Source organism: Rhinolophus sinicus, chromosome 11 (assembly GCF_057876585.1).
Source record: "Rhinolophus sinicus isolate RSI-liver-muscle chromosome 11, RSI-T2T, whole genome shotgun sequence".
Taxonomy (NCBI): domain Eukaryota; kingdom Metazoa; phylum Chordata; class Mammalia; order Chiroptera; family Rhinolophidae; genus Rhinolophus; species Rhinolophus sinicus.
This window is the reverse complement of record NC_142511.1, coordinates 9,502,885-9,524,283: the sequence shown is the minus strand read 5'-3', so window position 1 is coordinate 9,524,283 and position 21,399 is coordinate 9,502,885. Positions and strand designations below refer to the sequence as shown.

The 21,399-nt window shown below is 34.7% G+C and overlaps 2 protein-coding genes across 7 annotated transcripts in view; one reads left to right on the top strand and one right to left on the bottom strand.

The window, feature by feature from the left end:
• The window catches only part of RALGPS2 (Ral GEF with PH domain and SH3 binding motif 2), a 134,078-nt gene that overhangs the window by 41,067 nt on the left and 71,612 nt on the right, over positions 1 to 21,399 (bottom strand). The gene's annotated exons all lie outside the window — the stretch shown is intronic.
• On the top strand, positions 380 to 20,986 carry ANGPTL1 (angiopoietin like 1). The gene is made up of 5 exons (XM_019730911.3): positions 380 to 736; positions 5,335 to 6,180; positions 16,955 to 17,148; positions 18,671 to 18,941; positions 20,288 to 20,986. The coding sequence occupies exons 1-5, from the start codon at positions 727 to 729 to the stop codon at positions 20,473 to 20,475; spliced, it is 1,509 nt and encodes a 502-aa protein (XP_019586470.2). The 5' UTR covers positions 380 to 726; the 3' UTR covers positions 20,476 to 20,986.

Genomic DNA, 21,399 nt, shown 5'->3' with positions numbered 1-21,399 from the left:
ATAGAGCATTGTATTTGCCTCCTGACAAAGTATAACCCGTTCTTTGTAACAAAAACAAACTCATCAGCCTGCAACTACTTCTAAGTGAAGTTGAGTACTATTTTTTCAGTATTCAACTTAAAAGATCTCTGGCCAGCAGACTGAAAGGTTTTATAATTGCCCGCTGAACTATGATAGTTTGTTTCCAGATGGTGCCCTTCCTTCAACCTGCACACAGTCTCTCCTTGTTCAGAGCGATTCAACCTCCTGCTGATCCCGCTCCCCCATCCCTATTTAAGGCCACAGAGAGGAAATCCTAAGGAGGAGACTCCCCCCACCAGTCTCCAGCAATTTTTTTGGTGACGTAATATGTGGGCTGAACTTGAGTCTACTGAGAAAGAGGGAATCACTATTCAAGAGTACTGTATATACAATCTGGGTCAGCTGCAGCTGGTTACGCATTTCTCCATGTGGCAGACAGAGCAAAGCCACAATGCTTTCTCTGCTGGATTAAAGACAGCCCGCAGACCAGAACTTCCACTCCACTACTTAAAATTACATAGGTGGCTTGTCAAATTCAATTGATTAGTGTTGTAAGAAGAAAAAGAAGTTCCTTATTACAGCTTGGAAACAACGGTCCAAAACAAAAATGCAGTTGCCATTAAAGTCACAGACGAACAAACTTCTACACTGACTTTTAAAGGCAAGAATAAGAGCGGCAAGTTTCTGGGTTTGCTTAATCAACAGATGCAAAAAGGTATTTTAATACTTTTAATTTTTATTAAAAAATTCTAATGTAAGTCAAAATGCCTAATGATTGTACGTTAGTAGAAATTTCAAAATCTCTTATACAAAGAATTTTGGAATATACTAAAATTTATTTCATCTGAAAAAAGGTTTTGCTTTGCAACTTTGTGTAAAAACTGGTCACTACATACTTTATAATGATTAATGCATTATTTAAGGTTCGATTTAATGATATTTAGTGTATATGCTCATAGAGTAATGCAAATATGCTGGGTTTCAGAAAACAACTGTTTTACTGCCATGAGAGAAATTTTTAGCTTTAAGTAAGATTCATGTATAAGGCTTATAGCAGTGATTAAAAACTAAAGGACACAAACTTAAATAGTTGTAAACATGATTAATAGTTGTAAACATGATTAGTCTCGCTTCACGTAGCTACAATGTGTGCTAAAGATTTATATATACTATTAAAGTATAGCTTAAAAAAAACACAGCTAATACGATATAAAATCAACTGAAAAGTGTTGCAACAATACCTCAGCTATAGTATAACCAAATATTAAATAGAAATCCTTGTAAAGAAATACAATTCTATTTATTTCTTGCTAAAACTCAACATTTTAAATATTTTCCCAGGTTTATATGTTAACAGTAATTTAACTTGGGTAACAGAAATGAAAACTACTGTAATTGAAATTACTTGAAAAAGTTATTGATAAATAAAAAAACTTAAAACCTTACAGATTAGGATTGAGGAGAAAAAGAAAACGTGATAGAAGTATTATGTAAGTCAGCATTAACAACAGAAAATAAAAACTCAGAAGACACAATTAGTTAAATACATGATTAAAAGACCAAAAATATATATTTTTTACATAGAAGTAATTTTGGTAACAATACACAAGAAGTTTCTTTCAATATTTTATCTGGAGGCTTTAACTGTATTATGAGAATTATTAAAAATAAAATTACTAGTTACTAATAGTAAGCTTTAATACCAAAGACACTTAAATTTGTTGTGATTTGAGGATCCTCTGTCCTTTTAAATATTAAAGATATTAACAGTAGGAATCTTCAACAAACAAATAATAGTAAAGCTAAGATTTCTTCAACTTTTAATTTCATGTTCTTTCCTTAAAGATTCTTAACTCTAAATACTGCGAGGATCTCTCTTACACATTTTTACAAGAAATTCTGATAAAATTTCCAAGCAATACCGGATTCTGAAATACTTGTCATGTCTTTTTTGCTGTCGTTTGCTATGAAAAATGCAGGACCTCATTAAACCTCAGTTCTTATTACAGAGGCCTTAGGGAAGCATTTAATCTAAAACCCAAATCACACAGATAACCAGTCTCTTCCCAGAATGTAATTCCCAATCTAGAAGTTCTTTATCTAAGTCATCTTCAAGGCTTCATAAATTTAAGTTCATTGCCTCATGCTGTTTTCAGTGCGTGTCACAGCCAGTTCAGTGCCTCTGTGTATTTACCATCTGAAAGGAAGTAAATCCTGACTTATTTCTTCTCTGCTAGCTGGCAACGTAGCAACTATGAAAAGTATCAATAAAATTAACCCAAAGCATGGAAGACTTTTTTTCCCTAAAAACAACCAAGCAAAGACAGATTTAAACTTAAGTATACTGTAACAAATTTATAATATTCTCTTGGGATCTAGGAAAATTGTAACATATACAGAAAGGTTTTATGAGGTAACACAGATTTATGGATCTTTCACTTTTAAAACTGAACATATGTGGGAAAATATTAAATAAGAGAATGTTTTCAGAAAATGTAACAGTAAATGTATTTTTAAAACGAGTTCTTTATTCATGACGTAGCTAGTCTACTACTTAAGAAATGTGGCTCCTCACTCGACTTTATGTGGACAACAAAGTCATTACTTGTATAAGGTTACGGGCGGGAATTGTTATTTGTTCTAAAAAAATAAACTTTCAGTTGCCTCCTTTAAGTATTAATTTAGGTCACATTCTCTTACGGTAGACAGTGATGTGTGTCATGGTTTCATCGCATAGGAACCCACAAAGAGCCAAGGCAAAAGACCCCAAAAGGAAGCTGTTGCTATTGTAATTTAGATTCGTAGTTGCACGTTTTTGTTCTTCCATGACAACACTGATGCAAAGTCACAGTAACAGCCTTGGATTCTAGGCTCTTAGCTGTTTCAGAAAAATCTGTGTCTGAGAGGAATGCAAGCTTTTCAGACAGAATGTTTTTATAAAATTCTACTTGTTTTGAAGTTTCACAATGTTTTCTGAGTTTTCCTTGTTTTGATAGTTTATTTCGTAGAGCATTATTTATTAAAATGTTATGATCTAAGAGTTTCCATTCTATTATGAAAGTGAAATAAATGGATTTGAGCACAAGGTAAGTTAACTGTGTAGAAATGCTGCCCGTGAACAGAGGAGATGGATGGTTTCTAGTTTACTGTCCTCAGTTTTTAAATAAAACCGTATCTAAATTCCATGAATCTGCAAATATCAGGAGAAATCTTTTTTTTTTTTTTTTTTTTTTGGTGTAGCTAACTCTAGGTAGTTAAAGTCCTTCTTTAAATGAAATACATAGATGACTTTTAAGGTCTAAAATTTCTACTGACGTCACAAGGCAAAGCATGAAAACAGAAAACTAAAAGTACTCATCCAAGTGTGCTTCTGGCTATCAGCCATCAATAGAAAGCCTTTAACATAAACATGGAAATTATACTCATCCTTCCGGTCTTGATTATTTAGTACAAGAACAGTAATTCTCCACACTCAATCCATTCTTTATTTTCATTACCACTCCATTTTGTGAAAAACAAGAAATACAAAGTTAAAGACTCCTGTAGTTATGACATGGCTAGGATAAAAATCACAGGTCTAGAAAAGTTACAAGTAGAAGATCTGAGTCCCCTTTGAGTATTTCAGCTTCTCCTGGACTTTATTCCTTTGCAAAATGGCATACATTTACTTCCCAGTGGTGTAGTTAATGCAAATAGTTAACGCGCTAAGCACACATAAATATAAGGGATTGTTAGTGTTGGTGATAGAATATGTGAGAGAGTACGTTGCCACACGATGTGGTGGTTGGTGGGAAATACGAACCCTGGGGTTTTCCACCTGGGTTCAAATTCTGGCTCCCTCTCTTAGAAGCTGTGTGACTCTGGATAAGGTACTTAACTTCTGGGTGCCAGTTTCTTCGTTTGAAAATGAGGATCACAATCTACCCCAGAGGGTCGTAGTGAGAGTGAAAGATTTAAGACATGTAAAGGGCTTCAAACAATGCCATTTAACAAACGTGCAGTAAGAGCTGTTCTTATTGACCGTAGGCCTAACAACGGGGGACCTGGCTTCTCAAGTCAGAAAACAAGTACTCGGGTGGACAAGGGGATAGAAAAGCTCCGTCTTAGTATATCCACTGCCCTTCCTTAAAAACAGCAGATAGGAACGAAGTTGATAAGCGTGGGCACAACAGCTTACCAATGAACCTGACGGAGTGACGCATCTTAGCCATCCTACTGCCACTACTCTTTCAGCGTTAACTTGAGAGAAAGGAAGCAGCTTTGGTTCTACTATTTCTGTAGCAACTGTGCTATAGAGGACCAGTATTTCTCATCTGCCACAGCGAAAATGAAGCATGCCAAGCACACATTTTAGCATCTGTGTCACTGCTATACACACTCACCGAAGAGCCAGGGAACCTGAATTCTAGATCTAGTTCTAATAGTACTTCTTTGTGTGGCCCTGGCCTTCCACATGCACACGGGTTCACAGAGTTCACGAATGACATGGTCTCTAAGGCTTTTCAACAATCATATTCAATTACAGATAGTTTCTTTCCTTGGTGATGATTATAGAAAATTATTAACATTTTACTAAAACAGTTCAGTAGAACCTATTAGAAGAATGAAACTGCCAAATCATATATAAGCTTAAAGCACATATAATATTATGGTTTAGGAAACACAATTACCCACAATAATGACTACAAGCATTCTATCACTCTTCGACTTGTCACCGATCCCAAAAGGACAGGCTACAAAAACAAAAATATGATGCTAAAATTTTCCCGTTTTAGCTTTGTCTTAAAGTGTTTGAGAGATTAAAAAAGGCATTTGAGAGGGCTAATTTAATTGAAAATGCACAACATAAATACAAACCACTGAATAGTAAAGTCACCTAGTAACTTTAACACTAATCAGGGAATAATGTTTTAACTAACGCCTTACAAACACTGTCTACCATTTTAGAATTTTAAGACAGCAAGTGAGCTTCTTGAAGGTAAGCAGTGTCTTCTTAGGGTCTCACAAGCCCCCAGAGCACCTGACAGCGTGCCCTTGCACAGAGAGGCACTCACCCAAGTCTGCTCTTGAGCCGGGGAACAACGAGCAGTAAGGTGGCAGCCAGACAACTAGGCTCTGAAACCCACTTCTTAAACAGATGCGAAGGCACCACGATACTGAATTTAAGAAATCAGTAACGTTAACCCCAGCCCAACTTACTAACGTCAACAGGTACTGTTTTTCCCTTAGATCCTTTTTTATATTACTGACTTTGAAAGTAGATTAATATTAATTCGCTTTACTTTTCCCATTCATTGGTTTGTTTTTAAAAAGACGTCACACAACCTCATTTCAAAATGAAGGCTTTTATCTGGACTCTCAGTGTGCTACTCTTCCTGCTGATGGGCACTGGACACTGCAGAGGAGGACAGTTCAAAATAAAAAAAGTAACCCAGAGGAGATACCCGCGTGCCGCAGACAGTAAAGAGGAAGTGAAGAAATGTGCATACACATTCCTGGTGCCTGAACAGAAAATAACAGGGCCAATTTGTGTCAACACCAAAGGGCAAGACGCTGGTGCCATCAAAGACATGATCACCAGGATGGACCTGGAAAATCTGAAGGACGTGCTCTCCAAGCAGAAGCGGGAGATAGACGTCCTGCAGCTGGTGGTGGACGTGGATGGGAACATAGTCAACGAGGTGAAGCTGCTGAGGAAAGAGAGCCGGAACATGAATTCTCGCGTCACCCAACTCTACATGCAACTGTTACACGAGATTATCCGCAAGAGGGACAATTCACTGGAACTTTCCCAGCTGGAAAATAAAATCCTCAATGTCACCACAGAAATGCTGAAGATGGCAACACGGTACCGGGACCTAGAGGTGAAATATGCTTCCTTGACCGATCTTGTCAATAACCAGTCCGTGATGATCACCTTGTTGGAAGAGCAGTGCATGAGACTGTTTTCCCGACAGGACCCCCATGTGTCCCCTCCTCTTGTCCAGGTCGTGCCACACCACATTCCTAACAGTCACCAGTACACCCCTGGTCTGCTGGGGGGCAACGAGATACAGAGGGATCCCAGTTATCCCAGAGATGTAATGCCACCGCCTGATCTGGCGACTTCTCCCACTAAGAGCCCTTTCAAGATACCACCAGTAACTTTCATCAACGAAGGTGAGTTACCGCTTACTGTTAAAAATGGAAGGATGAGGTTAATATGTTTTATGGTTTATGAAACAATGCTCATAATAAATGCTTCTTCTTCATTTCAGTGATCTAATTCTACATGAACATTAAAATTACTATTTTTGTTTTCTATTAATCAAGAATTGAACTAAATACATCTTTCAACTTTAAGACTATAAAAATAGTGTATTCTGTGAATAAAAGTAGTCTTCCATCCAAATTCTCACAATCCAAGTTACTAGCATTGTGACAGGAACGAGTCCACGAGCCACTCCTAACCTCTATGACCATCCAATCGGCCTCCAGCTAGGTCCTCACTCCTGCTCAACAGTCCTTTATGCACCTCTCACTGCTCTTCCCATCCTCCTCCTCAAAAGGAACACCTCAAAATCTGCTTCCACTCTCCTTAAGCCTGTAATCACACCTCCTCATTACCTCCCTCTCAGCAGACGCTCCATCGCCTGCTGTACTGAGAGGAAGGCTTCTCAGGGCCCAGGTTCCGTGTTCTTTCCCATCTTGAAAACATGTGCACAAATCCTGTGCCTTCTGGCCCTCAGTCTCAAGAGGAAAAGGTATGTCTCATCTTTTTCAAGGCTACTCAAACTACAATTTGTTCCTTGTACCCACATAAGCATAAATAAGTTTTCACTGACATAAAAATCCCTAGAACTCATCCTAATATCTCTACCTTTATTGCTTAATTTCATTCCTTCCTCTCTTTATTTATTCAATATTGGTCACTGATCTAAGTGCCTAGAATAAATAGATGAATAAAGCTCATCTTTGTTTCAGTCTAGTAAGCTCACTGCTAACTTTCTCAATATTTTACATATATTTTACACTTGAATCCATTTTTTCATAAGCTATTCTCCTGAATTCTTTACAAGATTGTTTCCTTAGAGGAAAACACCTAAATGCCCCAAAGCTAAAAAACAAACCAAACAACCACCCCCCCAAAACGGTAAATATATATATATGTAAAGACTATGATGTGATTTTAAATAACAACAAAACGCAGAACAAAGACTGGAAACACATACATGGCAAAGTGGCTGTTTGTCTGCAGCAGTGGACACCACTGACCATTCACATCTCTGCTTTCTTGGGCCTCCACATCATAATATTCTTACTCTTCCCACTTCTCTAGGTCCTTCATCGGCATCTTCTTCCTTCTCTTACGTCTTAAAAAGGCTTTCTTCAAGATATTCTCCTTTCGAGGTATCATACAGCTTCAAGGCTACAGGTACCACCCTGCTTAGGTGACTCCTGCCTGGAGCTCTGCCTCCTGCTTCTAACCAAAGCAGGATGTTTGCATCTGGATATTCTACCATCACCTCACACGTTGCTGCTGCTCCCTCTACTGAAACGCCTTCTTCCCGCTTACCTGTCAACCTGGAAAATTTTAAGGCTTATCTAAAACAATATCTTAAATGTTACACCTTCCCAGATTCAGACAAACACATCTAGAAGGCTTTCCCCAAATTGCTGACTATGTCATGAACATGTTTTCTATGTCATATTGCACTGGGATTATTTGTTTGCAGCCTAGCTTCCTGCTAGACTGAACACTTCTGAAAGAAAGTGAACTTCTTTTCATTCTTTTATATCAAACATCTAATCAGGATCAGGTTTGGCGTATTGTGCTCAGCATATTGTAAGCACTGAAATAAATACCTGAGGAGTGAATGAATGAATTAGTACGTAAACTCTAAAATAATGTTTTCCCCAAAGTGGCATGTTCCTTTTAGAAATAAGTAAACTATTATTATAAAAGCAGTATGTTTACTGAAGAAAACCTAGAAAATACTAATAAATTTATAAATCATTAACATTTTGGTAATAATCTTTTTCTTTTTCTCCCCTCTCATAAACGTGGTAATCAGTATCTTGTAACTTTAAAAAATAATTTTGTTCTTCCTTTTCGTTCTCTATGATTTTATCTTTGGGATAAATTTCTGTAAGTAAAATTGGTGGGTCAATTGATCTTGATTTCTCTATTTTGATTTATGTTACCACCCATTTCTGAATTCGCTCAGCTCATCTTTGACAATTCCCTCCTGCCCGCCCTGCCAACAGTCAATCTGAGTTCTATTCATGCTGATTTTCAGTCTTTCAGGGACTTGTCCCTCATTTCTATTCAGAGACAGAATTCTAGTTAGATCCAAATTATCTATGGCAGCAGCTAGAGGAGAGAACTGCTCTGTGCCTCCGCTTCCTCATTTGTAAAATGGGGGATAATAATAGTGCTTCCCTCATAGAGTTTAACACTCGAGGAGTGCTTAGAAAGGTGCCTGGCACTCCAATGTGAATTCTTGCTAAGAATTGTATAATAGCTTGCCAACTGGTCTCCCTAACTCCATTTTCTCCAAAATGTATTCTACATTGCCAAAAGATCAGTATTCTGATTACATTACGACCACTCTGATTACATCACACTTAAGCTTAGCAATTCCCCCACTGCAAACAGAAAAAGTCCAATTTGCTTCGCCTAAGTAAGAATAGTATCGTCCTGAAAAGAATCAATCCACTTTAGCTTTCCTTCTATTAATTTCCTTCACAAAAACCATCTGCTTCAATAAAATGAATCAACTCACTGTCTTCTAAATATCTTCGGTGCTTTCTGCCTATTCAAATCATAAGACTCAGACTAAAATAAAATAATACAAAAACAATAGCTACTCGTCCTTGAAGCCCTTGTTGACTCCCACAGGCCTGAAGGGACTGCTTCTCTCCATGAATGTCTCCATTCTCTGTAACATACTTCTTATATTCCTGCTTGAATTATCAGTTATCTTTACATGTACACACAGGACTTACGTACACATCTAAGTAAAATGCCTTCCGACTCTAAGTTCCTTCTTGGTAGATGGATATTGTCTCTTATTTGCAGATGCCAAATAAATGTTGATTGACTTGATTATTACATTTTTATACAGCCTCTTAAAGTTGTCATTCCAAAGACCTTCATGAAAGTACTTTAATACATTCTATTGTACTGGATTAATTCATTTTATACTGTTCTAACTCTCAGTAACAACAGGCTAGATTACCACTGAATTACGTAAATGATGATCATTATTAATATCCCCAACACCCTTTTATTTCTAAAGGAAAGATGTGTATAAAATGATCCACTGGGTATAGAAGGAAAAAAAAAATTTATTTTTGATATCTTTTAAAAAATGTATATTTTGTTTAAACTTTTAATGCATACAATAACAGTGTAGTAGTTTGTACACATAATTTATAAATAAACAGAACTGAAGTGTGTGGATTTTTTAAATAATTATGTAAATAAGGAGATGACTGTTGTGATTTTCCCTGGGTGCTGATTTTTAAGTGGATGGTATCCCCAATTCTAGAAGAAATTATTCACTTATTCATACAATGACCCACTAAAAAATGCTTATACAAAATGAGATATATCAGTTATATACACTGAGCTGTAGTGCAAGAAAAATCTAGTATTATAGAATTAAATCCCATGCTGGGGATTCAGTATTTCAAAAATCCTATGAAACAGACTTTTGCTTTAATGAAACAATGGTGTATATAGCCCTAATAAACCAATCCCTAATGTAAAAATTAAGGACAGGCATAACTTTTCCTGTTATTCATTATTTGTTTGTTGTTTAATTAAACATTAGCTTTTTACTTATTTTATTCTATAAATGTTAGTCTTTATAATTCAAGGACATAATCAGCTATACCATAAGACTGTTCATTTCATATGAGGAAAGTATACAGAATTCAGAAAACTTGTTTTTTTTGTTATTGGTCTTCAGTAAGTCACTTTGCCAGTCTGTCTCTGTTTTGTCATTTGTACAATGAGCATGGGTTGAACTGGATGATTCTAATATCTCTTTCTAGTTCTAATAGTCTGTGATTCTTATCAAATGTAAATTACTACAAGCAACAATAAATAGACTTGCTATTTTCATATATATATATATATGTATATATATATATATATATATATATATATATATATATATATATATATGTATGTGTGTATATAATGTGCTAAAATCTTTGCTCATATTATTGTGTCAGACTGGAAAATATGTCTCAGCTGTTTGGGTGCTTGCACAAAAAGGGCAAAAATGGATGGATATTGCATTTCCACAGGCTTCCGGCACCCAGAAGGGCATATCACTGTACTCTACATGTAGGTACATGACCATTCTAAAGTCTCCAAGTGCATAACTATTATTTAAAAAGTGTTTTAGCCTGTCACAAAAAGAAAAATACCGTATGGATTCCACTTATATGAGGTACCTTGAGGAGTCAACTTCATAGAGACAGAAAGTAGAATGGTGGCTGCCAGGGGCTGGGGTGAGGTGGGGAAGGGGTATGCAGTTTCAGTTTTGCAAGATGAAAGAGTTCTTGAGATTGGTTGCACAATACTGAATATGTACTAATACCACTGAACTGCACACTTAAGTTATGTATATCTTACCATTATTTTTTTAAAAGGTGTTTTAATGAAAGGCAATTTTATATGTTTTTAAAATAGTTATAAGAAAAATACACCACAAAAGAATAAACTTGCTATGAACTTACAGCAAATGTGGCATAATTTTGTAGCTTAAAATAAATAATTCAGAAACATTACCTTCCCTTTACCTTAAAAACAAAATGTTTGGGAATGTCACTACACACCTGGAAAATTGCCTCAATAAAATTCTTATGAATAACATAAAATTCTTAGGTTATTCAGTGGCTACATTTTAGGTTAATCTTTTATAAAAGAAAACACTCCAAAAAAAAAGAAAAAAGAAAAAGAAAAAAGAAAAAAAAATCCCTCTTTTACAAATGGTATATTTATAAAAACAAGTTCATTCCTTGTACACAAATGGAGTTGTGGAAGTTTTTTTCACATTGTTTTAGAGCGCAGATCTGAATATCAGGAAACTTCGATTCTAGCAAGGATTTTCAGATGCCTTTTTTGTAAGAGACTGTTGTGATGATGAAATAAGGTGACACATGTGAAAATGCTCTGTGTATTGGTCTGACCATCACTGATTATTACATTTTTTTTGTACACTTCTCTATATGTGCCTTGCCTTCCGATGTATGGAGACATAAAAGATTGAAAAATTAAACTTGAAAAGCAGTCATTAGAAATTAAAAATATGCTTTTTAGGGGGTAGTAAGCTAGTTTTCAATTATGTAAAATGTGTCCTATTCATAAACTTTGAGATGTAATTGATTTCAGTGGAATACTTATATCAACACTTAAAAGAAGACTGGTTAATAAGCAAAGGAGCTACTGGAATATGATTCTATTAACCAGTTATAAAAAACAATCAATAAATTATTTAATAATTTCAAAAATAAAAGCTTGGGTTGCTGCATTTTAAACTTAGATTAATAGACAAAGTAATTCATATTATTACACGAAAGAATCTATTATCACTTTAAAACTATTTGCTTCAAATTTCCCATTCCAGAAATGCTGTTGAATATATTTATCTTATACCTAACCCACAATCCAATTAAAAATTTTACCTCTCAAAAGGTTTTACTTGCTGACCAACTATTTGAAAGCTCTAACTTGGATATATATTATACTTGTATACATTTCTCCTGTTTCTCCTATCACAAAGAGCACAGGATTAGGGGAAAAAGTAAGAAAATAACTGAGGCATGCAACAACAAAAAGATTTTCCTTTTAACTTAAACAATTTACAGAAAAAGGGCATGTGTGTTAAAGATGGTTCCCAGTAAATGTGCTATTTAAAGTATGAATTTTTTTTTTTAAATCAGCTGTTTTGTTCAAAATATGGCTTCTTTATGAAAACTACACATTGGGAAATAATGTGGCATGACTGCTCAACATTTTCTTTCTATGAATCAGATGTACTAACTGGAATTTGTTAGTCCTATACAAACTTTTATCATCAAATAAACTGAGTACTGGTTCTTCAAATTCAATGCGCAGAGTCCAATTTTCTGCCTTGAGAAGACTCCTACTATGTGGCATGGAAGATGAAGACCATTGGAAGATTACCATTGCAAGATTACTTCAAAAAAAAAAGGCTAATAAAATCCCTATTTTAAAAGAAAGGTATTTTCAGTCCATACCCTTTAAATCATTATGAACAAATTCCTAAATCATGTCAATTAATTTATTTCTGACAATATGCAAACAAACAAGTTAAATTTGATCTCTCAAAAATAAAACTGGTACTTTTCTACAAGTCATTTAAGAATCCCTATTAAGCAATGTTTTTTATGGTATAGAGAAAGTAGTAAAACATTTAATATAAGAACGATTTATAATCTAGCTCTAGAGCAGAAAGTAAATAAGATATGCAAGTAATAATAAGAAAATATTTCTGCCAAGATAAACAGTGTATGCTGGGCTAACACAGGTTAATGGTTTATTTATAAAATAAATATAAACAAATACCAAATTCTGGTATTTACTATCTTTACTGAGGAGAAAAAAAGTAGCAATAAGTACCACTTTTATTAATTTTGTCCACATGTACTGGGGAAGGATTGCAGTTAAATCTTCCTAAGCCGTTATATCAACTAAATCTAACAGGCATCCAAACTGTCAACATGAAGCCCACTACAAAAAAGTGGGCTGAAAATCAAAGTTGAAGATAATTTTAAATGTGTATAAATCGAAGTCTTATCAAATCAAAGCTGGATTTAGAAAACCCAGAAACTGTCCAATTTGCATGATGAGTCTCTGAGGGCCTATTATATAGCAGGAAAAGAACAAATAGCATTTTATAAATATTCTGTCAACATTCAAAACCTTGATGTTTCTAAATATTTTAAAGCAATTTACATAACCTACTGAAAGTTCAACTCATGAATATATACTTAAATGTAAAATGTAAAGGGTCAAAACTACACTCAAATGAGTGCAAAGTAAATATTTACAAAGAGGACATTCATGGAATAAGCAATGCAAAGCTCACAGTTATTTAGTAAGCAAATTTCTGAAATGAGAGATATACTTATGTGTATTGCAACAAAACCACTCCATGAGTACATTAACTACAATACTAACAGGTTTTAAAACAAGAGCAACGTTCCTCAGATATCCTGACAGAATATTCTAAAAGCGACAATTTAGGAAAATCTGACTAACGTTGGAAATAACCACGATGACTATACTTTTAACCGAAGGCATCAGCTTCAGCTCTGCGCTCTACGTGCCAGCCTCAGCCACTGACATTTCAGACACACTGAAGTGTAACTCCTCTGTAAACCAAGCGCTGTCCTGTCTGCCCCTCAGCACACATTACCCATGTGTGGCCTTCATCAGAGCCCCACCCCACAAGCCCCCTCCTAATCAATCTTCAAAACTCAGCTCAGATATAGGCAGACTTTGATCTCTTCCCTGCAAACCTGGCTTAGCTATTTCTTAGCAAGTGTCCCAAGTGCAGAGGTTTGATGTCTAACTCCATGGAAGTATCTGTCACGTCATAGTGACACTATCTCTTTACTCGCCACTTCCCCCCTTCCCACTTGACCCTGAGGTTGTTTCTTTATCACTTGAGCCTAAAATGGTTTCTAGCCTGTAGTAGAAGCAGCAAAGTTGTTTCTGGAAAAAATAATGCAGAACTGAGGAAACTATTGTGGCTACCAGGAATTATTTGGTTCAACAAATATTTGAATGCCTAAGTGGTCTTAAACTGTGGACACACAACCACAAGATACAGTTCTTGTCCACAGGTAGTTCTATGAGTAAACAAATGACTATTATTAGCATGCATTACACAAGCTAATCTAAAACTGGACTTGGAAACCATACTTCACTTTTCCTTTCATTTCATTCCCACATGAGATTACTACAATTCTATAAATTTCATCCTATCTGAAATACAACCTCTACCCTTCTCTGACTTGATGTAATGTGAAGTAGCTCATATGTGACTGGCAAAAAAGAGAATAATATCAGTAAAACAGAGAGGTCATATTGGTTCATATGGGGTTTTTTCCAAGCATATCAATGTTTTGTGCCATAACTGCAGATGAATACAAAGTATACTAACCGCTAACACCGGCTGTCATTTCAGAATATGAGGTTTTTCAGGAATATGTTATTCTCTACAGTAGGAAGGACTGTATATTCATCTTCGATTAGCCACACTGAAGTTATTAATTAAACAAGCATATGTTTATTAAATAGGCTACTTAATTATTAAATAAGCTACAACTGCGTGTCAAGGTTAGCAAGGAAGGAGAAAAGGGAACATTCACTGTTTGTTAAGTATTGTGTTCAAGGCTCTGAATACTTTGTAATTTAAATTCAATAACTAGAAAGTTTTATATTGAAGATAATATAAAAATAATTCACATTGTATTGAAATGAAATGTGATCTAATTTATGGCCAGTCTGATAAGCTCAAAACATTATTTTTATCATAGTCCTGATGAATATAAAAGCATAAATTCTTAACAAAATTTTAGCCAATCCAATCCAGCAATACATAAAAACAATAATATACCACAACCAAATTGAGATTATTCCCAGGAAAACAAGCTGGGTTTAACATAAAAAATACAATCAATAGGATTCCTTACAATAACAAATGAAAAAAGAAAAACCATTTCATCACCTCAGTAGATAAATAAAAAACCTTTGACAAAATCCAAAACTCATTCATGATACAAACTCTCAGCAAACTAGGGATAGAAAAGAATTTTTAAAGTAGCTATTATTGCTTAAAGGAAAATATGTTCATAATGAATGCAGGGTTGGTAATCTCCGAAGAGAAACAAAAACTATAAAGAATGAAACTGAAACTCTAGAACCAAAAAATTCAATAAAATAAATAAAATCCAAGAAAGACGGCATTCTTTCCAGTTTCTTAAATTTTTTACTAGTAATCTGTAGTGTTTATGGTCACTGTAGTATCAATTTTAAAAATCTGAAACATATATATCAATGAAACAATAAAAATCTGGACTAGAGAAATTGATCCTCTCTTGATTTTTGTGTGTGGTTTTCAATTTCTTTATATTTAAAATATGAAGGCAAGTTAACTGATTTGTTTACTCAACAAAAAAATTACTGACAGCCTGCTACTAATAGTTAAAACACTGATGACATGAAGTCAGAAGAAAAACAAAAACAGTCTGTCCTCAAGGAGTAATATAGAGGAAGAGTTCAGAGACTCTATGAATCCCTGCTAATGATCTAACTACGTAACTATTTAATCAGATTAATTCTACCCCAATAAGGCACCACAGGGACCTGTATATACTTGTCACAGTATAGATAACACACGTCTCAAAATTTCAACAATCCTATTAACTTTATAGTACACATTTTCTTGTATGAACTTTACTTGACTAAACTCTCTATTTTCACATAATTTCTAAAAATTATGTCAGAATTAAAAAATTTCTAGTGAAATAAAAAATTTGACAACTGACATTTCTAGCCTTCTTTGTTGTTCTAATAGATCTTAAGGGTAATTCTTATTTCTGAATCACTTAATATTTTTACATGCTTATTTAAAAAAAAAGCAAGGATCAAAACACTGCAAAAGAGTGAAACTAAAGAACTAAAGTAAAACAGGTTTTCTTTAAGATCCATAAATGTGATATCACAAGTTCAAGAGTCAGACACTCTACATATGATTTTACAAAATGTTTTGTCATTTTAAAAGATAAGAAGTACTTATTAGTGGTTAAAAAATAAGGAGAGAATCCATAAAATTATGAAATAACATAGTGGCGAATGTAACAGCAGGTCAGAGCATGGAGCCAGGATTAGAAAGAAATAGGTTGAAGTCTATCTAGGGTTTATTCCCTTCTAGACACAGGACCTTGGACTGGTTCACTGTTATCTATAGAACATCTGTAAATTATCACATAAAAACAATAATACACCACAGTGTAGATTAAATAAGAAAATTACTGTTAGTCATATAAATTGATACAACTCTTCAGAAAGGCAAATTGCCAACATTCCTGAAATGTATTCTCATGGACTGTTGTATGGAGGGAATGTTAGAAGATTCTATAAGTTTGGGAAAATACGGTTTATTTCAGGGCTTTTGTCTTTAATATGTGAATGTACATTGTGAGTTTCCAAAAGGGTAACATAATATTTAGCAATTCGAAAACTTACTTGACCATGATATGCTGTTTTCAATGAGTATCTCAAAGGACTAGTGTATTCCACTGAAATCAAATGTCAAAAACTGTAAATTGGACATTATGAAGTGCTGTAAAAGTGTCACATTCTTTTGATCCAGTAGATCAACCCCGCAGCATTTTTATAAGAAACTATGAAAAAAAATGAAGCCAATAAGAAGATACTTTGTACAGTGTTATTTATAATAGCAAAAATCAGATGAAACCTCAATGTTCAAAGATAGCAGAATAAACAATGAAATGTCAACATCAAAGATTGTATAATTACACCTACTATAAGTGCTAGTCCAATGGAAATGTTTGTTAAAATAAAAAGACAGAATCCAATTTTCTATGTGTGTTAGAACTGTAACAATATGAAAATGTACGTGTATGGACAAGGACTTGCAAGAACAGTGGAAAATGAAACAAGTTAATGTTTTGGACGTTGGGACTGGGGTAATCTTTTTATTTATTTTTTAACTTTGATAGTGTTGTATATACAACAGATAAAAAGTTGTATATACATAATGGATATGTATGTATATGGATCTGTAAAAAAATATACAAAGGTAAGACCCTTGAAAAAACTATTTTAATATGGCTTTTTTCCTATTAAGTTTCCTGGCAGCCAATGATATTTTAATTACAGGACCATTCAAAGACTGTCAACATGCAAAAGAAGCTGGACATTCAATCAGTGGGATTTATATGATTAAACCTGAAAACAGCAATGGACCAATGCAGTTATGGTGTGAGAACAGTTTGGATCCTGGGGGTTGGACTGTTATTCAGAAAAGAATAGATGGCTCTGTCAACTTCTTCAGAAATTGGGACAATTATAAGGTAAATCAGTGACGCAGACCTGGGGGAGAGGTAGAACAAGGCGCTCTTCTAACAGTAACCATTCTATGCAATAAAAAGGACACACAGTTAAAATTGAACTATATGTTTTTCTTTATCTACATTTGTCAAACCGATGATTCTCATTTCCAGTTTTAAAGTCAAAATCAAAATGTAAAAAGGAAACTGAAGATGTACTTTAAAATGACCTCTTTTAGTCTGGATGACATATATGTGTGTGTGTGTGTGTGTGTGTGTGTGTGTGTGTGTGTGTGTGTGTGTGTGTGTGTGTACATATATATATATATATATATGTATACATACATACACATATATACATATATTTCTTAGACTACTCTAATTCCCTCTTCTAAGAAGATAACTGCTTTTTTGTTTATGACTACATTTGTACCCATCATTAAGTGTATTTAAGCAATAATATAAAGTACAGGACTTTATATTGATAATCGTGCCACCATGTTTTAAGTTGATGATACCAGACCCTGGGCCTGTAGGGGAGTAATGCACAGCTAGGTTTTCACGTAAGACTGGTATTGCATGATTCCATGATACCAGTTTTGGAAAGGTAAACAGCTAGTCTTTGCTCGTAATTCTGACGTTCATCATGCTAATTTTATGAGTGGTATATATCTTCAGTTTAAGGATGGCAGACAGGATAAACTATATTTTCTGGATGGTTAATTCTTCAATCAAAATTGTGAAGTAACACATAATTACTCTTAGGTGCTATTTTACTGGCAGCTAAAAAATGAGACATTAATATATTCATATCAGGAGTTGTGCAAATTTCGAGACAAGTAACTAGGAAAAAGGAATCCTGCAGCACAACTTCCTCGAAAATACATTTTAGTGTTAAGATCAGGTTTACCAAACTTAAATTCTGCTGCATACCTGCAAAGGCAAAGGCTTAGTGAAATAGGGCAGTTAACTGATTTTTTTCAAACATTATATACAATTTTTCAAAGGGAGAGGATCTCTGAAGATCATTTTATCTTCTTATATTTACTAATTTTACTTGTAATACAGCTAATGAAGATAATATGTTCTAAAACAGATACTATCATTTTTGTTGAATGACCATAATAAGGTTAGATATCTTTTTTGTTTAACCATGGTAGGAACAGTATCTACACTTTTAGAAAAATAATGGGCTCTTTGTATGAGAGAGATCAGAAACCCCTTTCAAGGCTCTGAGTAGTGCCCTAGTTAATGTTTTTAGTAGCTATGAATAATTTTCATTCTCTTTTGCCTTTGTCTTATTTGTAGGGTTTGAAACTGGCTGTGCAAATAAATACTACTAACAAATTAAGAGAAAGCCAAACAAAACAAAGTGACTATGTGGGGCTTATAAAGATCAGACAATCTACTAAAATGGAAGGAAATTCATATTCCCACTTAAATGGCCAACATCTTTCTGCTCTCAAATGTTTAAAACTTATCTATAAAAAAGTTGACCATCTCCATACTGATTTCTGTACTCGTCATATTCTTTGTTCCCTGACAGAAAGGGTTTGGGAACATTGATGGAGAATATTGGCTTGGATTGGACAATATCTACATGCTTAGCAATCAAGATAATTACAAGCTGCTGATTGAGTTAGAAGACTGGAGTGATAAAAAAGTCTACGCAGAATATAGTAGCTTTCGCCTGGAACCTGAGAGTGAGTTCTATCGACTGCGTCTGGGCACTTACCAGGGAAATGCGGGGGATTCCATGATGTGGCATAATGGGAAACAGTTCACCACACTGGACAGAGATAAAGATATGTATTCAGGTGAGTCAAACACTGAAGTGTATTCTTTGTAGAATCACCACCTACTAGGCATGAAATAGAACCCTGTGATTAAAGTGTGTACACCAAAAATCTTTCCAGAAAAGTCACTTTGGACTCAGTCAAAGGGAACAGAAGCCGCTAAAAGGAATAGCTTTAGGATCTCCTCTAGAATCCCAAAGTGTGAACTCTATAAAGAACAGGGTTCTCTTGTTCCAACTTGGAGGGGTAGGGGTGGAAAGCAAAACAAAAACTCATTCATCTGGAAATAAAACTCTCAAGTGCCTAAAATTCATACCAAATACTAACTGGACACCTGCCATGTGCCATGCGCTACTGTAGGTGCTGAGGGCACAGCAGTAAACAAAGTTCCTGCCCTTTGGAGTTTACTGTCTAGGAGACAAAATGTTTGGTCAGGTGGTGACAAGTATTCTAAGAGTAAGGGAACAGAAAAGTGGTGGGCAGCAGGGAGTGGGGTGGGGGCTATTTTATGTGGAGTGGCCAAGAAAGGCTATTGTGCGAAGGTAACAGGGAGAAAGGCATTTCTTAGTAAAAGGGAGCAACGAGACCACTGCGACATGTGGCATAGCAATAGCAAAAGAGCTCCATTCAGAGGGGAAATTAATGTTAGAAAGAATCAATCAGGCCGGCCACGTAACATAACTTTAAATTTAATTTTCATATACTTTTGCCTTTTTAATCCAGGTTTCTGGCTCTGATAAAGGGATACCCCCCGCCCCCCAAATGATTTATAGTTCTGTTCAGCTGTATTCTTGCAATCAGCACATAGGCCTCTATTTTAATCTATTTCACACAAGCAAAGAGGAAAAAAGAGAGCGATATGACTGTAACATATGCCTTATTCATAGAAATCCATTTAATTGCTAGTAGTTCCATTTTATTTTACATTATGTTTTTGCTATTTTGAGAATTCAATTTCCCCCAGGCTTTATTCTCTTTAAACAACTCCCTATCTTTCCTTCCCACTCTCTCCAGTCTCTCCCTCTTTCTCTCTCACACACAAACAGTGCTTGCATTTTATTTACCCTACTACCTAGAAAATTAAATCACTTAAAAAGAAAAAGGAAAAGAAAAAGAAAAAGCAAGTCCTACGCAAGCAAAGGGCAAGTTAAAAAGGGCAGTTTATGTTATCGCTCATGTGGCTGACACCAAAAAGCAGCAGTAATAGAAAAAATGAAGAAAGAAAACTATGACGATGAAGTTAACGGAAATCAGTAAGAAAAGCTCAAATTAAATTGTTCCAAAGGTAGAGTAAGCTTTTGATGGTTGGCAGAGAACCACACTTAGAAGAAACTTTTACTCTGATATATCTATTTTTTTCCTCAAAGGAAACTGCGCCCACTTTCATAAAGGAGGATGGTGGTACAACGCCTGTGCCCATTCTAACCTCAATGGAGTATGGTACAGAGGAGGCCATTACAGAAGCAAGTACCAAGATGGAATTTTTTGGGCCGAATACCGAGGCGGGTCATACTCCTTGAGAGCAGTTCAGATGATGATCAAGCCTATTGACTGAAGGGAGACAGTCTACAACCTGAAAGGAACTCCGTATTTTCCAGTTCCTCAAAATGTAAATGTTACATGTATATTGTTTTGCACAATTCATTTCTACAGATACAGTTTTTTAAATGTTTTTTACCATAACTATAAAAGGGGATTTATGAATATAGCTTCATCTTCCTTTAATATTCTGCAGAAGATCATTATTATCCATAACCTAGTTATTTTAAAAATTATGTTTACTAAATACAGGCAAAGTTTGTTTTCTAAAATGTAAATATTTGCCACAATGTAAAACAAATCTTAGCTTTATTTTAAATCAAAATTGAATATGTGTTCAAGATCCTTAACAATTTATTTAAAAACTTTACATGAGATTGCTATTATTTCCAATGAAAAAATAGTTTTGAGATTTCAGCTAAGTAATATGTTTTATTTATAAAAATATAGACAGGAAATTAGAGAAAACTCTAGTTTTGCCAATAAAAAATACATTTTGCATTGAATAAAAGTTATTTTGAATCGAATTTGTACTTTCCACATGAAATGATTAAATATGAATTTTTGACAACTTATTTTATGCTACTTTCCCAAAAGAATTAAAGTGAGCCACAGTATTTTAATACATACTTTTAAAAACAAAAAATAAATGTATATAATATTTGAAGTCAATTTATAAAAAAAAACACCAGACACATACAAATGAATTTTTAGTATTATCTTCATGATTTGCTGAACACCAAAATCTCCTGAAATGCATTTTGTTGTTATATCAGCAAAATATTGATATAAAAATGCAGATTATTTAGTAAAGCAATGGTCTAACAGATCTGAATTATAACTCTAAGTTTATTTATAAATACTCCCCCCACCCTCACTTACTGATCCTTCTTAACTGGAAAAAACCACGCATGCTAGTCAAGCAGAAAGCTTGGGCAGC

Coding starts and splice junctions, on each gene's coding strand:
- ANGPTL1 (XM_019730911.3), top strand. Junction 6,181..16,954: donor AGTAACTTTCATCAACGAAG/GTGAGTTACCGC, acceptor TTTTAATTACAG/GACCATTCAAAGACTGTCAA. Junction 17,149..18,670: donor GAAATTGGGACAATTATAAG/GTAAATCAGTGA, acceptor GTTCCCTGACAG/AAAGGGTTTGGGAACATTGA.